Consider the following 19,048-nt stretch of genomic DNA (forward strand, 5'->3'; position numbering starts at 1 on the left):
TAAAATTTACTCCACAGCACATTCACCGTTCACGGTTTGTGTGTGTCTCTCTTGCATCCTAATCGAACAAGATGTTGGCACCATATGTTGAAATTTACAACGAAAATGTTGTAGAGGTACGAATATAAATCTATTTAGTATTGAAAAGTTTGGTTTTTGGTTAACAAATAGTTGTTATGAAGCTAAAAGGAACTAGTTTGAGTTGCTAGTCGATTCGTCCCACCTGGACGGAACTGAAAAGCAGTCATACTAATAGACGCACGGTAGACCCGGTAACGACCGGTAGGCCCGGTAGGCTTGTATGATATCAAGTACATGTTATTAACATGCTCTAGGCCTAGTCACGGAGTGGTAAATTTAACTTTTTATAATATATTTTTTCCAAAAATACAAGTTATCATTCATACGTCAAACGTGTTAAATGCCACACAACATCACAGAGGGCGGTCTTCAGTTATTCGGAATAAACCTAGGCTAATCACTATTTTCACAGTTTTTGTTAATAAAAAATGTCACAAATATCACAACATATATTTTAGCATACTTGACTTGATAACATATCATGAAATTCTACCGGCCCCCAATGGCGATACCATGGTTTATGGACAATAATTGTGGTTTTTATGAATTATTATTATTATTTTTTATTTTGTTAAAAATTCATTCTAATGTAGAGCGCCATGAAAAAATGAAATACTAACAACAAGTTTTTTTATAACAATATTCTAATCTAGAGATTAAAATTCAGCAAATCAGAACTGGTGAAGTTTGGTTTCTTACTGGGCAATTACAGGTATGTGGCTTGTGTGCATTTTCAAAGACATACAGTACAAAATTATTATTTGCAGTACTAACCCATTAGGCCTACTGACTGATATCTTCACAAAAAAACACTGTAACTGTAGTCAGTCGACCTGTGTTCTACAGTGCAGATCAGTAACATTCATTTATGCAGCCAGATTTTAAAACGTACAGTATTTCAATTCTTTTCCTTAGCATTTCCGATGAAGGTTCTATAACAATAAGCTCTTGCAGCAGTGTATGTGATTCCAATGATGACGTGGTTTCAACTCTAGATGCAACTTCACATGTTCTTTCTGGAGGTACAGCATTCATATTGTTTTTCATTTTAAAAAAAACTGAATATTCTAACAAAGTTTTTTTTCTGTTAAGGCCAATTTACACAGACGAGCAGTAACTGTAAGCGGAAAACTGTGAATAGAATCTGTATCTATCCTGAACAGAAATCACCTGTCCGGTCCGCATTGTGTGTAAATGGTCATAAGAAATAACATAATTCCAGTATTACTGTTACCACTCCTCTATGTAAATTGGTCTTAATAATACATTGACTTTATAAAGTGAGTTTCAAAAAGAAAATAAGTATTTGATTTCTTTCAATATTTAGATACAAGTGTAGTAGGCCTTTGGTTTAAAACAACAGAAAATGTGGATACTCTTCTCATAGAGAAATTTTGTTCAGAAAAAGTTTCTAATCAATTGAAAGTAAGTTGTAATAATCATACAATATCATTATCAATTTTATTGTGATATACTCTATTTTTAGTAATTTATTTTCTATTTAAAGCTCTACCCTATAAAACTTTATGTGACAAAAAAATGATGATGTCATATCACTACCGTATTTGAGCATCATAAATAAATAGGTTTTATTATAATAATTTAGTTCAAAGATCTCACTAGTTACCCAAATCATTATGGTAATTTTGTAATGAATATTCATAAAATATCTTTATATTTTTAGTCATGGAGAAACTTTCTTGTCATATACGCCTTACCAAAAGATGAAGCCACCACCAGTATACATAGTGAGAATATTTTCATTTATAATAAAGTAGAAAATGCAGTAACACCAGCTTCTGTGAACATTCTACAATCGGCTGATTTTTTGCGGACGTTCAGAATCGCTGCCGATATACCAGTGATGATGACCCTTAGCAAAGATACAGGTGAGTTTAGCAGCTAAATTTCAACATATTCAGCAAACAATTTTTTAAGAATTATTTTTTCAGGGGGACAATACACCTTTAAAACAAAACTTCTTTAATAATTGCCTCTTTCAGATATAACATATACAGCAGTGCAACACATCAAAGACTTAAAACAACAAATTGATTCGGAGAGGACAGTGTTTCATATTAACAACAGCAGTGTGTTGCTAGGTATAGATAAACCAGTAATTGTTAACAATACCAGGATTGATGATGCGGCCCATGCAAAGGAAATATTGAAATACATCGAAGATGATGAGGAGGATAGCTTTAGTGTTAAAAAAGCAAAGAAAACTAAGAGGAAAATCTCAAATGAAGAGGTATATATTATCTTTTTTGTTTTTCTACTAGGAATTATCAATAAGGAAGAGGATAAGAAATATCAATCTAAAAAAGTTCTGTCTACACTATCAAACTAGTTTTACAAAAAAGTGTCAATAAGGTAGTGATATGCCCAAATATGGTAGTGATATGACATCATCATATCCATATATGGGCACATCACATTTTTTTGTCACATAAAGTTTGATAGTGTAAAAGCTTTAAAGTTCAAAATGTATTAAAATGTTGGCTTCTTGCCTTAAATGTGTCGTAACCTGTTTCTTATATTTATTTTGTAGGTTGTTGACATTTCTTTACTGACACAAATAACACATCCAGCACAGAGTATGGCTTCACCAGTGGCTTACTACAAATCTGGTAAATTTATTAAATAATATGAAAGAGAAATGATGAAGAGGCAAAAGTTGAACCAACCAAGATTCAAACTTTGACTCTTCTTTAGTATAGACTATTATATAACAACTAAATAAATTCCTGTCATTTGATTGGACGATTGTAGGTCACATGCACTATGCACTATTAAACAGTCGATATTACTTTTTTTGTGCACAAAAAAAAAAATTCTTTCGCCTTTGGAAAATATTTTGTTTTATACTATATGCCTCGTTGAAATATAACCTTTCATCATTCACCTCATGCCGTTATTTGTACTATTGCACTCATAAACATCTTTTTTTTTAAATATTGTTACTACATTTGATGAAACATTGTATTTTATTTATGTGTTCTATCTTTTAGGGTTAACACAACAAGTACAGTTCACTCTACCAGTAAATGTTGTGGTTCAAGTCAACGAAAACAAAACTCCAATTTCCAAACTCCCTAAACTTTTTGTCAATGCTGTGTGTAAACAATTAGCTGCCATGGCAACATGTGTGCAAAAGTATTCAACAAATGAGATTTGCATTGTAAGGCCATTCCATTTTCGACCATGGGGGTGTAACCAGTTTGTAACAATTATGTACCCAGATGGGAAGACTGATAAAGATTTAGGTAGGTTATATTTTCTTCTCAAAGTATCTCATTTAAATATAGAATATTGAAGTATTGATAATTTTCTCAAACACGCTTTCAATTTACGATGACCGACGACCAAAGTACACAATGCTATTTCACTTTGCCCATGCAGGGATATTGAGACATGTTTCCTCACTCCTCACTATCTATGTCTTTCTAGAATCTGAAAGAAGGACATTACATGAAATGCTGTTACTCCCTCTGGATAAACCGTTACTCAGAAGAAACAGTGCTTATCGCTTCCCAGCTGATAAAAAGAATATTGTGTACTTAGAAAATACACATGTGGGTTTGAAAAATGACGGATGTGAGTTACTTGTTTATATTTTTATTTAAATTTAGGTCAAAGTCTCAGCAAGGCTGACAGAAATGCTAAATAAAGAGTAAAGCCAATAACTCTGCTCAGCTAAGCATAACTAATAAATTTACATTTTCTTGTAGATACATAAAAGAACTTTTGATGAGATATCCCAGTAATAAATGTATAAATAAATTTAATGTAATTACAATTAATAATACTCATATTTCTATTTCTTCCAAAGCTGATGGCAGCAATGTTTATCTCGTGCAGGGAACCTATTCCTATCACCATTACATGCAAGATAAATTTAACGATGATAAATGGGGTTGTGCTTACCGCTCGTTACAAACCATTGTATCGTGGTTTCGACATCAAGGCTACACGGACGTGGCAGTACCGAGTCATAGGGTAATCCAACAGACCTTAGTCGATGTTGGGGATAAAGATGCTAAGTTTGTTGGTTCTAGAAATTGGATTGGGTCAATAGAAGTATGCACTGTTCTTGACCAACTGCTAGAGGTAAAGCCGGTTTTCCATTAGGGGAATTTATTTGCGCGAATAGAAAGTGCGCATACGTATTAATATTTTTCTCTACTTTTTGTGACGTGGAAAAATGTGCAACAAATCATAACTCAAGAATGTTCGATTCGCGCGAATATATTCGGTAATGGAAAAGATGCTTAAGGGGGTTTGCTCTTTTCATACTGATACATTTATCCTTAAAGAAGACAGAACATGTACTAGTTTATTTCAAACTCATCTTCAAGTTTTTAGTTAGTAGAAACCTCATGTAAGTATGTATATACAAATTGCCTTTTGTTTTTATAGGTTACCTCAAAAATAATGTTTGTAAATACTGGGTCTGAAATGGCTAACAAAGGCAGAGAATTAGCCCACCATTTTGAAACACAGGGAACGCCAATCATGATAGGTAAGCACACTACAGTACTGCATATGCCCCTCCAGTGAAACCAAACAGTATGGTTAAATAACTGGATGTAAATAATATCGGAACCCTGCTATGGAATGCTGTTGTTGTTTACTGTATATCCAAAGATGTCTTCCACATGTTCAAATTGATAAAGCTATGCGCCCCATATAATAAACTATTAGCCCAGTTACTAAAAATGTTAATCTCTAATCTATTAGCCCAGTTACTAACATATATACAGTGTCCTCCCTGTTGGTGCAGTACCAGTTGTTTCCTTGGCCTCGAATCTAGCCATCAGCACCAGCTAGGTTGTCTAGAGGCAGGCAACACCAGGGCATGTGTAAAGCTATGTCTACACTATCAAAATTTATGTGATGAAAAAATGTGATGATGACGTCATATCACCATTTGGGCACGTCACACTTTTTTATCAAACTAGACAGAGCTTTAGAGTCCCCACCCAAGAATTAGAAGCGTTCCCAACATATACTGAACCTAGTATAAATTATAATTACGTCAGACTAGGGTAAACATCTGACCAATTATCCTCTCTTACCCACAGGTGGAGGTGTGTTAGCTCACACTATTCTGGGTGTTGATTTCAATGAGAAATCTGGTGCTTTGAAGTTCCTTATTCTAGATCCACATTACACAGGCTCAGAAGACATTAAAATCATACAAGATAAGGTTTGTTAGCATTTTTGTTTTTGTTTATCACTGGTTGAGTGGCTTGGCTCTTTGGATGTCTTCTTTACTAACATCAAACCTCTCTTTTTTTACTACATAAATATAAACCTCTGGTCTTGGTAAAAACTGGTAAGCTTCTTGCCAATATCATTGATCTTCTACTCTAAAAAGCATTATTTTTTAGCTAAGTAGGTGAAGAGTGGAGCGGAGTTGTGGTTTAGTGGTTATGATGCTTGCATACCAATCCAAGGATCCTGGATTTAAGTCCTGTCAGTGTCAAGATTTTTTCTAATGACAAATTATAACTCCACTCCCAAAGACTTGTAATAAGACTTTGTTTATGTAGAGCATCTTGTGTATATGTTTGTCTTAGGAACAGGATTGCCACCTTTAAGAAGGATAGTGAATGAATTCGCTTATGATTATCATTGGCAATTTGCCTAAATATATAAAGCAGAAAGAGAATTACTGTATTATTTTCTCTACTAGGGCTGGTGTGGATGGAAAGGTACCGACTTCTGGGATCCCAATGTGTTCTACAATATGTGTTTACCTCAGAGGCCACAGGTTATTTAAAAACAAATCTTTTAGTACAGCAGGGCCGTAGCTAACGGTACGGTTGGTAAGGTTTCAACCTGACCACTTTTTCACAGAGGCCATTGACAAACCCAGTGACTTGAACAGAGATTGTTCCCTTGCGGAAACTTTATTTCTTGTGGCTACATAACTGGACTGTCAAGAGAACTTCTGGGCATTGTGCATTAACAAAAAAGATATATATTTTATAAATATAACAGTAGAAGACCCAGATGGCAAAGAATTTTATCTATTAATAATTATTCTTACTGATTTACAATCTGCTGAATGTTCATAGTAAGCAAGAAGGTCTTTTGCTGAGTGCAGTAATCACATTTTTTGCATAAGATACATTAATTTTCATGTGAATGGGATAAAAACAGTAAACATTACAGAATTATAAAAGTTCTTTTTTTGTTTTAAATATACAGTCTATCTATAATGGTGATGTTTAAAAGATATATTATATATTTTTAGGTAAGAATAAACCAGTAGCGTAACAGGTATGAGTGCGCACTGGCTAAACCTGATCTTATGGGGGAATCTGAGGAAAAAAAGGCATTAAAATATGTCGAAAAAAGGGCTAAAATACCCGAAACCTCCAGCCATGGGCCTCAGGCATCTGCGTTACACCACTGGAATAAACTTTCTTCTATTAATGTTCAATATGTACATTGTACAAAATAATGAAACTTGTGATTTTTTTGCTGCTACATAGGTTTTATTTCATGTACAGATAATAATAGCCATATTATACACAAGAAACATCTATCCCAGGCAATATAATAATATTCAAATAATTCAACCTACATCAGTTGCTTTATATCATGAATTACTTTAAAGTCTAAAATAGAAGACAATACGTTCAAAATAAAACACTCCTCAGCACGATTTAAAGTTGCCTCGTACATTTAAACCACCAAACACGCACGCACGTCTTAAAACCACCATGTTTAGATATATTGTGATTATCAACCAAGGCTGTGTATATTGTACACAATTAGCTATACCCTTGTCTTCATAGGGTATAGCTATATTGTAACAATGTAGTCATACCCTATGCAGACCTGTGCTAAATGTTTCACACATCACACGATTCGAACAAGAGATTTAAAAACAGTGGATCACAGCCAATCAGATTTCTGGAAACAACTGCTGTATTTTGCTACTGTACATCATATCACACACAATTGTCTGTGCTTTACAATAGCATAAACAAATCACCTTTTTTTTATGTGATTGCAGTTCTTATCTCTTATGTAATAGAAACTTGTTATGATGTGATGTCCTTCACTTTCAACAGATTTCAATCTGAAGCTTTTAAAAAAATTGCAGGAGAGTGGCTTTGAGATTTATTTATATCATAAATAACCACTTTTTGTCTCAAATATCACATTTTAAATATATCTTCCTTCACTTTTGCCATGATTTTCTGTGAGTGCTTTAATGGTTTGGTTCAGTATATGCTGTGTGTATAGGCAGTTTAATACACAATCAAATAGCTAAAAAATAACACTGTCCCAGTCATCAACATTCCATGCTTGATAATAAACAAAAGCAAAACTAAAATACCTTTTGAAAAATTACTAATAAAATATTAAAAAACATAATGTTATTTATAATTATCAAATATTACTTTTAATAATTTAATGAGATGAAGCATAGATTTCACATGTATATTTAAATATGTTATTAGTGAACTCTATGTGTATTGTGCAATAGTGTAGTGTATTAGTAGTTGTATGTTAGATTATTTATTGCCGTGCGCGGTATTCTGATCATTAAATTATTTGTCACAAATATTACAGAATGACAATCGGAAAAAAAAAATGTAGGTACTATAAAAATGATGATGTACATTATACATTATTTGGAACCACAACAAAGAGAAATGTATAATTATAATGTATTTCATTGATCTCTCTACACAACACAGCTTCTGCAAAATACAAAATCTCAAGCCGAAACCTTTTTGAAATGTTCTCTTTTAAAGATTTCTCATTCTTTCTCAAAAAAACTGCAATGGTAGATTGTGTTTTCTATATCTCGCTACTGTCATAACCTTTGACCTGTCACTCAACTATCCTCCCAGCTGTTTTCTACAACACGTATGACTTTTTTCTCGTACTCTCGTCGGTTTTCTTGATACAACTGAGCAGCTAGACTATTGGCTGGACTGTTTGGATTCGGTTCATCGAGCAATGACTGAAAAAGAGAACAACATTGGTTTAATAGGATATTTAGACAACTGTGCATGTGATTGGGAACTGATTAATAGAACACATTCTGGTCAACAAGTTTTTAAATCAGCACAATTGACCATGCTGTTGAAATTTGGTCTACCATGCTGATAGCCACCACACTAACTATTGACTATCAGCACGAATAGAAGTGACTATTTTACTGTACATGCATGGTCAACTGTTCGTATAAAAAACTGTAAATGGCATACCCAGTCGACCATACTTATAGCTACCAAATTATATAATGACTATTGGCATGGCCAACCATGCTGAATAGAAGAGTCGACTGTTCCTATAGAAAACTTTAAATTACATGTATGCTCGACCGTGCTGATAGCCTCATTCGTTTAAAATTACACTCACTTGTATTGATGTAAGTATAGCTGAAACATCATATGTTGGGCTCCATCTATTCTGCAAAATATCTAAGCATATTCCACCATCTGCATAAACTGAAATACAAAAATATAATATGTTGATATTTTATTCATGCATTACAAAAAATAGACTGAGTTAAAATGGAACAGGGAAACCACAAAACAAGCAAAAAATCATTTACACAAATAGTGATACCCTTAAGATGTATTGTCCCCCTGAAAAAATAATTCTTAAAAAAATTTTGTTGGAATATTCCATTTTAATGTAACATAATAGTTATCCACTTTGACCAAAAATTTGATTGGAAAAAAAAATGTATTTACCTGAAAAAATAAGTAATTTAAAGCAAAAAATGGTCAAATTGGCTGTCAGCCAATGGATTTTTGGTTGAATTTAACTATTTATTTTGGTTTTTTTTAAACAATCATAATATTTTATTTTCAGTAACACATTAACAAGATAGTAATTTTGTAAAAAGTAAAATGACCAATTGCGGAAATCTTATCAATCATCTCCCACGTATTAAAAATACATCTGTGTAGTAATTGTAAAGTTCTGACGCAATAACAGATGACAAATCATAGTTTAAAAATGGAATATCTTCACTTAAACAACATTAAAAACAATTTTTCTGTTTACACTTTCATTTGAATTCAATAAGAGAACAATTCTTCTATAAGATAATAGAAAGAAGCAAAAGTAAAAACTGTAATTTTTATTGATTATCATATTAAATTCATCTTAACAATTATGAATGAAACACTGATTGAAAACACAATTAATGGTAGTCAGCTGACCCAATAATCTGCGACAAAATTATTGGTTTCAAATGCAATACAGTACTTCCTTTTATTTTATAGAACTATCTATTTTAGTGTAGTGTAACAATGCATTAAGCTCTGTCTACACTATCAAACTTTGTGACAAAAAAATTATGTGATGTGCCCATATATGGACATGATGTCTGTCATATTGTTACCATATTTGAGCATATCATACTATTTTGTCACACAAAGTTTTATAGTGTAGACAGCTTTATGTCCTTAATTCTCTCCTCCTTATCCCCCCCCCCCCCCAACCCCTCTTTTTTTTTTACGAGTCGCCTCTTTCCCCCAACTTAATTTTATGGCAAGGGAGCTTCTCTAACAGATTTCATTCATAAAGGTTTAGATTACTAGTTAGATAGTGTAGACAGAGCTTTAACAAAGAATACAGAGTGTATTAATGGAACCCAAAGTTATCATCACAATAGGGAAGGCCATGAAACAGTCAAAGAATAATACACTGTACTGTTAAAAAGCAGACAAGTAGTCTTTGTAATCAACAAGATAATAGAAATCATGTATTTGAGCTCCTGTAAATTCAAAATATGGAAAGGTTGTCCACATTCAACAATAGTGACTTTGCATTCCTCCAGAAATCACAGTTTTATAGTACTGAAATGTTTCGTTTTTTAGCACAACATTAACACATTGTAGGCCTATATCATGGTATAATCAGGGAAATTTCAATTTTGATTAGAATTGTGTTGTTTGTAGTAATTTAAAAATAATATACCGTATTTTGGGAGTAGTTTTGACTATTTATGTCAACGAATGGCATATTTAGGTGATCATTTAGAATAAAATGATCACCTATTGTTATTGTATAAAATCTTTATTATTATTTTTTTTTTTATTATTTTTTTTCTTTTTATTGTTTCTGTACACTATTTTGTGTAACAATTATCTCAAAAAGTTTAATGTCAATGATTACAAAAATTTCAGAATATCTTTCAAATAATACAACTTAATCCTAATAAGCTTTCCAGCGTGATCACTCATCCGTGACGACATTTATACGCCATTTTGCGAAATCACATTATCAATCATATCTCCATAATTCATTATCACATATTAATGAAATTCACTACACGTAAACTTCAGATCAAGGGTAAAAATATTAGCAAATAAAAACGCACGCGCACGTAGGTTCATGCGCGTGATATCGCGCGTTAAAAATTTAAAAAGCTCAAAATTAAGTTTTGATCAATTTAGAGCATGAATTAGGCCATTTGCGTGTTTCAAAAAATTACTGCGCAAAAATGCGTTTTTGCGCGCGCGATACTTAAAAAGCGTAAAAAATATGAATTTTTTTTACAAATCTCATTCTACTCACCATCCTTAGTACATTCACCAAATTTGAGTCAGTTCCGACTTAAAATAACGCTATACGAGCACGTTAAAAATGACAAAATGCGCACATTTATTTTACAAAAGTTCTGAAAATGGTGAAAAATAGGTCTTTTTTAAAATGAAAATAATTCTTCAGAATGCAAGATGACCCCCGATTTTTTTAACTTATTCTGGAAGCCATTGAGTTGTAGATATGAATTCATGTACACATTTTACGTACAAAATGTTTTGACGTCATCAAATGGCCACTTGAATTTAAAAATTAGGATTTGTTATCTTTTTGTGTAGATTATCACATTCAACAGAGCGCATCTTGGTTATGTGTGCTCGAATTTCGCACAACTTTCAGTATGTGCTTGCTTAATTAATTATCTTTATCATGAGTTGACACTATCTTCATTTTAATGACGTCATCACGCGTAAAAACTTGAATAACGTAGGCCGTGTAATTTCACCTTCGCAGTAAATTTGAATATCTTACAGCTCTTCAGAATTGAAGGTTACCTTGATGATTATAATTTATTATGAAAGCTGATGAAATGTAGATATTTATTCATATAAAAATTAAACCTATCGGATGTTGTGACGTTAACATATGGCCAGTTGAAGTGAAAAAGTAGTTTTTTCATATTTTTCGTCAAAGTTATACACAATTCAAAGAGCGCGCACAGCGCTTCTACGTGCCAAATTGTTTTCCAAATCTTATATTTTTTTGCTCAATTAATTATCTTTCGAAATTGTCATCTTAAAGTTTAGTTTGATAACGTCATCATGCCAAAAAATTAGAACATGTGTCCCGCAATTTCACCTATGCTACACTGTATATAGATATACAGTATATACTGTACATATTGTATATGGCATATAGGCACAACTCAGCACTATAAGCATATAATAGGATGGCATACATCAACATTTTCCGATCGTATGTTAACGTACGTGCATGTTAAAAAAAAAATTAATTTCAGTAAAATGATAAAAATGATCACCTATAATTCGTCAAAGTGACGAATTAAATTCTAGTGTAACTTATAACTTTCAGAAAATAGTGGGGTATGCACTGTGTACTGAAGTAGGCAGGGCTCAGTGTGAATTGCCTGGTAAAGTCCCTATTATATGCTACAATCAAACATCAATAATGTGTATTCGCCTATATTGCTATAAGCTCTGTCTACACTATCAAACTTTATGTGACAAAAAAATGTGATGTGCCCATATATGGACTATATTTGGGCATATCGCTACCATTTTTGTCAATTTAGCTTGATAGTGTAGACAGAGCTTTAGAGTTCCCCAGCTTGATAAGCCTAATAAAAATGCAGGTACAAATACGGTACACATAGTTGTGGTGGAACAAAAGGTTTTTTGATTGGGTGTCAACCTTTTTAATGTGGGTGGAAAAGGGATATAAAGAAGGTTTTAGGATGGGTGCCAGGTGAAAATATGGGTGGAAGGCTTTAAAATAAACTTTTTTGTGAAAACAAATTTAACAGTTAGAATTAATAAACAGTATAAATTATACATTGCATAATCAGGATATATTTAATTTATTTTGAAAATAATAATAATAAAATACTTACCATTTGGATGAAACATGGTGGATACAAATCTAACTATTGGAGGTTTGTTTGGATACTCTTCTGTGAATTCTATTGTTAATTTGAATGTACCTGCAAAAGAACAAACATGACTTACTTAATTACAGTTTAACAAACATAAAATATTATGTTAAAGATCTATAATTAACATGTAATAAAACCACCATGACAATTAACATTCATAATTTATTATTACATGGTTATTTACTGATGTATACTTAGTGTACAGTATTTTTCAATGATCCAATAAATGGAAAATGATTAAAATAAATAATTATACATGGAAAAAGAAAGTACAGTTATAACATGGTTGTAGTTGTTGTACTACCGTGGAGTAGCTTTGTGTCAGGGTGTTGACTAATTGGTCAGATGTTTTGCCCTACTCTGACGTAATAAGTTGTAGAAAAAAAATCCTCCAGAAATGACAATATACCCTATTATAAAATGGTTTGATCCATTGTTGTTCATTTTTCTTTATGGTATTTTTCACAGATTTCCCTTCAATGAGATACAACAAAATACTCATCATCATATATTTCCTGCCTATAGTCAAGTTTATAAACTTACCATTTTCAAACGGTGTGTCATGAGGTCTGAGGAAATGAATTGATAAAAAATACTTATTATTAATATTAGTACAATCATTATTGATTGTCTATTTTATATACATTGTAAAGTGGTACATTCTACCAGGGACCATTTTCGCCAGTGGCTCGCTTGTGGGCGCTAATGCACTTTCACGCTTACTGTAGCGTTACTATTTATTAGTAATATTACAGTATCTTGTGTATGTACAGTACTTACCCAAATATAACTGCATTCCATAACATAATATTATTTTCTGAGGGTACACCGCTAACACCTGCAGGAGGATCTTCTTGTAATCTGAAATTAATAGAAATCATATAACTGTATAATTGAAATATTCATAAAAATTCAAGATGTACGTAAGGTTTAAAAATGACAAAATAATAATTGAAATAATTAAATTATTACAATGTACAGGCATATATTATAATTAATATGCCTAATAATAACAGAAACTAAAATTTATTTTATTGTTAGAAAATTACTATATATAATAAGCAATTATTTATTTATTTGAAATAATGTATTACTATTAATAATTATAATTAGGACCTACTCTACAGTCAGTGATCATAATTTATTATTATAGGTAAGCTACTTACATTAGTACTACACTACTAGTACTACTACTATACTATCTACGAGCTCATGATGCCTATACTATAGTTCCTTCCTAGCTAGGCCTACCTATCTTCAATAAATTATTATTAATTAATTAAAATATGGATGGCTAAATATATTAATAATAATAACAAAATAAATTTAATAGAATAAAAAGGAACATTAATAACGTTTAAATATCCTTAATTTACGTGTCTTAACTGACCAAATAAAATGTGATTTCCTACAATAAGTAAGAACTATGATGATGAAATCATTTGAGATGACAATCCATCTGGAACGTCCACGGGCTTCAGTCGTGGAGAGAGCTCAGTCTTTCGGTAGCCTAGGCCTGGCTAGCCCTAACTCGTCGCGAAAAACCAAACAAAGAAATCGCTATTAAATTTACTACATACCTTTTAAAATCTCTCATTAATCGCCTCCTCGCGGGTGTAGACATATCTATGAACTAATTTTCAATACTGAATCTAGCAGAATTTCCCTAACAATATATAAATAAAGCGAATAAAAATATTCAAAAAATCGAACTTTCACTTCCCTCCCTCTCTCGCACACAGCTAGCTTATCTTTATCATAAATGTTGTCAAAGCTGACGTCACATAACACGTCTCTGTGACTCAGAAGCCGTGACGTCACGAACGAATACAAAAAGTGACCACAAAATAATACGACTGTGTCCACCACCACCACAATACTACTAAATAGTATTATATAAATTAAATCCTATCATAGTCTGACGTTTTCTATTTACGGTAAACAATCGACATTGAAAACAGAACCATTACAATACATTATTAGCACCACTTTCTGTTTTAATTTTGGCGAGCAGCAATTAAATTCAATTTAAAGAATATTGTGTTGGTCATGGAAAGAGTCTGTGAATGATATTGTGAAGTCTTTTTTTTAAATTTTATACCGATGTTGATAGTTATGTAGACTTTTATTGCCATTTTTAAGTTTTTAAAATTGTATTCCTTGTGTTTTAAATGTGTGTACATTATGCTTCTCCATCAGGTGTTCTTTTAAAATACTGTATGATTCACTATATGACATAACTCAGCCCTAATTCTTAATACATATCGGCAAAAATTACGTGGATAGGCATCATAATATTAGTAGTAATGTCATATTGTTTTCTCTAAAAATGTGGTTTGCTTGTTTAATGTACTTTTGTTGTGAGTACCCAGGATGATGATGTCAGCTAAATCTTAAAACATTTTAAATCAACAGAAGCGCGGATTTAAACCATTTGACCACTCCATGATTTTTTAAATGTTTTTATTTGAGCTAGCTTCATGTAGAGAGTAACGAGTTTATTAATGTAGTGATTGAACATTTTTATTTTATTTTAACCATATTTAATGAGGGTGATCCATCCAGCAGTTGCTGATCATTTGGGACCCTCAGAACAGATACAATACACAAAATACAACAAAAACAGAAAAGTTAGAATAAGAAAATTTGGAATATATAAAATAACTGATATGTTAAATTAAGCAAAAATATATAATATATATATATATAAATATTTAGATCTAATATTTTACAATTTAAAATCATCACATTTTGAATGGAATTTCAAGGTCTGGTGGTAAAAATGTGATTTATTTAATCGGAAATATATATACTATTACAGTAGTTTAAAACTAATAGATATCGCTATTTAATAGAGATATCTTCAAAACTAAAATTAATTCCTAGTTTTGAATATTTTATAGACCATACACTACTGATATTATATTTAAACTGACGATATAGAATAATATAGATTATTGAAGCAATATAGTTAACAATATAGTTATAACTAAATCTTTACTAAAGTAAAGCATCAAGTCTCGTACAGAAAAGTACAGGAGGTATAGAGGGTGCTCCACTATTTATTATTATTATTTATTCAGGCAAAAGATACATTTTAACAAATTAAACAAACACAACGCATGAAGAAAATATAAAATCATAGTCACTAGCTGCACACGCACAAAAGGAAGCGCCTAAGCCATCGTCATCAAGTTGTGTGAATGTCATGTTTTGGTGGTAGCCAGTTAGTTGTGTAGCAAAGATTAAACGAGTAATCCGCGGTTTTCCCTGTAACAGTTATTGTCCATGCGGTAGGCCGCCACCATAAGTCGGGATGTATACAACTTTTTGTGACGGTCACACTAATCTAAACCTGGTAGTGTTTTCATGATAACAAATGTTTTCAACTACATGCCAACATCATGTTAAATGTTGTTTGGATATTTAATTGCAATTTATTTAGTAAAAAACTGCCGAATAAACAGTTCGCTTCATCAACCCGGCGCTACTGGTCGTGTTGTTTTTGTTTACGCGTTTTCACGAAGGATAGTTTAATAATAATATTTCTGTATTTAACTTGTTTCTGGTAAAAAAAATAAATTTTAATCAAATATAACATTGTATTTTATACTAATTTATATCATAAAAACATTACTTAATTTACCGGGCGTAGATTAGTACGCGGGAATAGGCCATGCTGAGTGTAAACGCTTGGTTGTTTTTGTTGTTGCTGTTCGGCCTTACTTCTTGAACTAATTTAACATGGTGCCAAATAATTTTCAGTAGAAGTGAATGTACACTAGTTTGTTATTAACTATGTTTTATAAAATGTTTTGAAACTGCAAAGTATATTATCATAATTATATTGAATGTGGCATGTATAATATCTATTAAATCAAGTCTTCTTTAGTCTGTATACATCCACCCTTATTGATTAATTGATTACACATGCCTACTATTCTCTTTTATTACCCAAAACATTTTATAATATAGATATAAACTATAATAGATTATTAAATATAATAATTAAAAATCATTACTCTATAGTAGAAATTTTATTATTTTTATCAGAACATATTTATGACCTCTGATGAAGAAGTGTTTCTAAAGCTAGGTATTAATTTCTCTATCTCTGTCCACAGATAAACAATTAAATGTAGGCCTAAATAATATACACAAAGTTCAGTTGATTTGTAATAAAATAAAAACATTAAACAAGAATATGGTAGATAGTCTGGTACCTAACAAATTCCAGGTTGCATAAAAGCATAAACATATGATTAATTTGCACTTCAAGATAACGTTACATTTTATATGTTAATTCGTATTAAATCTTAAGTTTACAATCATATTGTTCTATTTATATATTCTATTTCCTATAGAATAACTTTCCGTATCCCTACTCGACGTATGCGGCGCCCTTTGAAGTTCATAGTGTCTCGTATCACTATGTACATCCTACGGTATAAACTTCGCATTGCTGCTGTAAAAATCAAATAATAATAATAATAATAATATTTATTTGGAACAACACTTTTTTAACAGTGGCACACATGTGTAGATGGTGCGTCCATACCAATTACAAAATTCAATACAAAAACAATGAAAAATAAAAACTGAAACGAAAATAAAACATATTTGAGATAATGACATAAAATTTGACTCGACGCTATTACAAAACTTATTTACAAACTAAAACTACACTAATACAACTACTAATTTTGCAACAGCAATGGAAAAGAAAACACTTTTTTAAAATAAAACAGTTCAAAATTGTAATACAATTGCATTTCTTAATTTCCAAGCACGGCTTGTGTACATTTTACAATAACTGTCAAATACAGCATAAATGTCGTGAGAGTTATTTTTATGGAATAACGTGCTTCCTAGGACATATTGAACCTTTATAGATAGGTCACTAGAAATAAAATTTACCCAAGTATCTACACAATTTATTGCAATGAGTTTACGTTGAAGTGTTTGTAATTCTTCCATTCTAATACAATGTAACTTATTACAAATAAACAGGAAATGCTTAACATCTTCTTCACCTGACCCACAAACCTTACACTTGTCATTTATATTATCAATGTTCCACTTATTTGTAATTTTTCCAAGTGGTAAAGTGTTTGAACGAAGTTTAAATTTTAAACTTGAGCCATAAAAATCTGTTTTATCCAGTAGGTAAGGTTCTAGGCCAGGTGACTCTTTTATCAAAGAGTAATCAAGCAAAGATGATTTTCTTAATACTTCTTGTTTCCAAAAAGTAGAATACGATTGTTTAATTGTATTTTCAAATGGCTTGACCCAGTTTATATCAATATCAGTACCTGTACATATATCATTAAGAATGGCATTGAAATCGAACTTAAGATAATCACAAGTTTTTTCAAATTCATTAATAAATTGGTACCTTGAATTAAAATTCTTATGTCTAATAATTGTATTTAATATAAGTTTTGGCCAACGATACATTTCCATACACATAACATTTCTTATATATTTTGCTTTAAAAATATCCTGAGTTACTTTAATTGGTTGCCAACCTAGATCGCCATAAAGTGCCTCTTTTGCAGTGCTTCTACTCGCTTTAAGAATTGTTCGCGCCATTTGTAATTGAAGAGACTCAATCCTTTGTATGTCTTTAGTATTTGTATTAACACATACAGCACAAGCATAGTTAATAGTCGGGAGGCCGATACTTCTCCAAAGGATATCTCCATATACAACACGATCAAAATTGTTGAGTCTATCTATAATGGATTTAATGTATGCAATGATCCTATTGCCCTTTTTAATAACTTGATTGATGTGGAAATTGTCTTTTAGATTTCTAGAAATATATACACCAAGATACTTATATGTTTCAACTTCAGATATAAAAGTATCCCCCAATTTCCAAAGTTTTTCGCTATTCAAATTCTGGCCTATTATCAAAACATTTGACTTTTCACTATTAAAATTAAATTTCCATTTTTTAGCAAATAAGGATACTAAATCTAACATTTTATTGAGTTCTTTTTCGCTATCTGCTAAAAGTACGATATCGTCGGCCCAAAAAAGGCTACCAAGGCAGATATCGTGTATGCGCACACCTAACGCGTGTTCTCGTAATAATTTAGTGAGTTCGTTCATTATTATGCAAAACAGGGTTGGGGAAAGGACACACCCTTGCTTAACACCTTCTTCTATATCAAAAGACTGTGTTTCAATGTCACCAAATCTTACTTGCCCCTTAACATTGTCGTACAAGCTACTTATAATATTCCATAATCTACCACGAATTCCAATATTCCATATTGCCATTAGCAATCCATCTCTCCATACGCTATCAAATGCTTTTTTTATGTCAAGGAATGCTAAGTAAGTCTTCTTGCCTTCAGCAAGTCGGCAACTAGCAATGTTTTTAAGAGTGAAAATGTGGTCTTCACATCTTCGGTGGGGTCTAAACCCTCCCTGAACTTCTGAAAGGGTATTGTTTTCTTCTAAGAAGTCGGAAACTGTGTAATGTACAACTCTATTGAATATTTTAGAAACGCAAGATGTTAAAGATATTCCTCTAAAGTTATTTAGGTCCCTTCTATCACCCTTTTTATATATTGGTACAACAATGCTACTATTCCATTCCGACGGTACTTTTTCAAGACTCACAATTTTTTTGAATAGTGATAAAATTAATCTATTTAAAATCGTCCCACCGTTTTTAAGTAATTCATTAGATATATTGTCAGAACCAGCAGATTTGTTGTTTTTTGATTGGTAGATAGCAGATTTCACTATATC

At 31.7% G+C, this 19,048-nt stretch overlaps 3 protein-coding genes across 3 annotated transcripts; 1 reads left to right on the forward strand and 2 right to left on the reverse strand.

The window, feature by feature from the left end:
• The first annotated feature begins 4 nt into the window (after positions 1-4).
• On the forward strand, positions 5-6,263 carry LOC144843599 (ufm1-specific protease 2-like). The gene is made up of 13 exons (XM_078700458.1): positions 5-116; positions 735-793; positions 997-1,103; positions 1,409-1,506; positions 1,766-1,970; positions 2,085-2,332; positions 2,633-2,711; positions 3,093-3,347; positions 3,532-3,678; positions 3,914-4,191; positions 4,501-4,603; positions 5,166-5,290; positions 5,780-6,263. The coding sequence occupies exons 1-13, from the start codon at positions 72-74 to the stop codon at positions 5,864-5,866; spliced, it is 1,836 nt and encodes a 611-aa protein (XP_078556584.1). The 5' UTR covers positions 5-71; the 3' UTR covers positions 5,867-6,263.
• A 304-nt stretch (positions 6,264-6,567) lies between these two features.
• On the reverse strand, positions 6,568-14,048 carry LOC144843619 (ubiquitin-conjugating enzyme E2 A). The gene is made up of 6 exons (XM_078700488.1): positions 13,864-14,048; positions 13,064-13,144; positions 12,827-12,852; positions 12,242-12,331; positions 8,473-8,561; positions 6,568-8,071 (listed from the first exon to the last, which is right to left on the reverse strand). Exons 1-6 carry the CDS (start codon positions 13,905-13,907, stop codon positions 7,943-7,945), a joined length of 459 nt encoding a protein of 152 aa, XP_078556614.1. The 5' UTR covers positions 13,908-14,048; the 3' UTR covers positions 6,568-7,942.
• A 2,717-nt stretch (positions 14,049-16,765) lies between these two features.
• LOC144842079 (uncharacterized) lies at positions 16,766-17,949 on the reverse strand. The gene is made up of 2 exons (XM_078698440.1): positions 17,739-17,949; positions 16,766-17,678 (listed from the first exon to the last, which is right to left on the reverse strand). The coding sequence occupies exons 1-2, from the start codon at positions 17,873-17,875 to the stop codon at positions 17,033-17,035; spliced, it is 783 nt and encodes a 260-aa protein (XP_078554566.1). The 5' UTR covers positions 17,876-17,949; the 3' UTR covers positions 16,766-17,032.
• Positions 17,950-19,048: the final 1,099 nt, after the last annotated feature.

This window comes from Antedon bifida, chromosome 5, assembly GCF_963402885.1.
Source record: "Antedon bifida chromosome 5, ecAntBifi1.1, whole genome shotgun sequence".
NCBI classification, from domain to species: domain Eukaryota; kingdom Metazoa; phylum Echinodermata; class Crinoidea; order Comatulida; family Antedonidae; genus Antedon; species Antedon bifida.

What these genes read in the sequence shown, in the direction of transcription:
- LOC144843599 (XM_078700458.1), top strand. Translation starts at nt 72, where the DNA reads ATGTTGGCACCATATGTTGAAATTTACAACGAAAATGTTGTAGAG. An exon ending in AGTGGCTTACTACAAATCTG is followed by an intron (nt 2,712 to 3,092) that starts GTAAATTTATTA and finishes TCTATCTTTTAG; the next exon opens with GGTTAACACAACAAGTACAG. An exon ending in GGGTTTGAAAAATGACGGAT is followed by an intron (nt 3,679 to 3,913) that starts GTGAGTTACTTG and finishes TTTCTTCCAAAG; the next exon opens with CTGATGGCAGCAATGTTTAT.
- LOC144843619 (XM_078700488.1), bottom strand. Translation starts at nt 13,907, where the DNA reads ATGTCTACACCCGCGAGGAGGCGATTAATGAGAGATTTTAAAAG. An exon ending in TTAATGAGAGATTTTAAAAG is followed by an intron (nt 13,145 to 13,863) that starts GTATGTAGTAAA and finishes TATTAATTTCAG; the next exon opens with ATTACAAGAAGATCCTCCTG. An exon ending in TGACACACCGTTTGAAAATG is followed by an intron (nt 12,332 to 12,826) that starts GTAAGTTTATAA and finishes GTTCTTTTGCAG; the next exon opens with GTACATTCAAATTAACAATA.
- LOC144842079 (XM_078698440.1), bottom strand. Translation starts at nt 17,875, where the DNA reads ATGGCGCGAACAATTCTTAAAGCGAGTAGAAGCACTGCAAAAGAGGCA. An exon ending in AATGTTATGTGTATGGAAAT is followed by an intron (nt 17,679 to 17,738) that starts GTATCGTTGGCC and finishes TTTTAATTCAAG; the next exon opens with GTACCAATTTATTAATGAAT.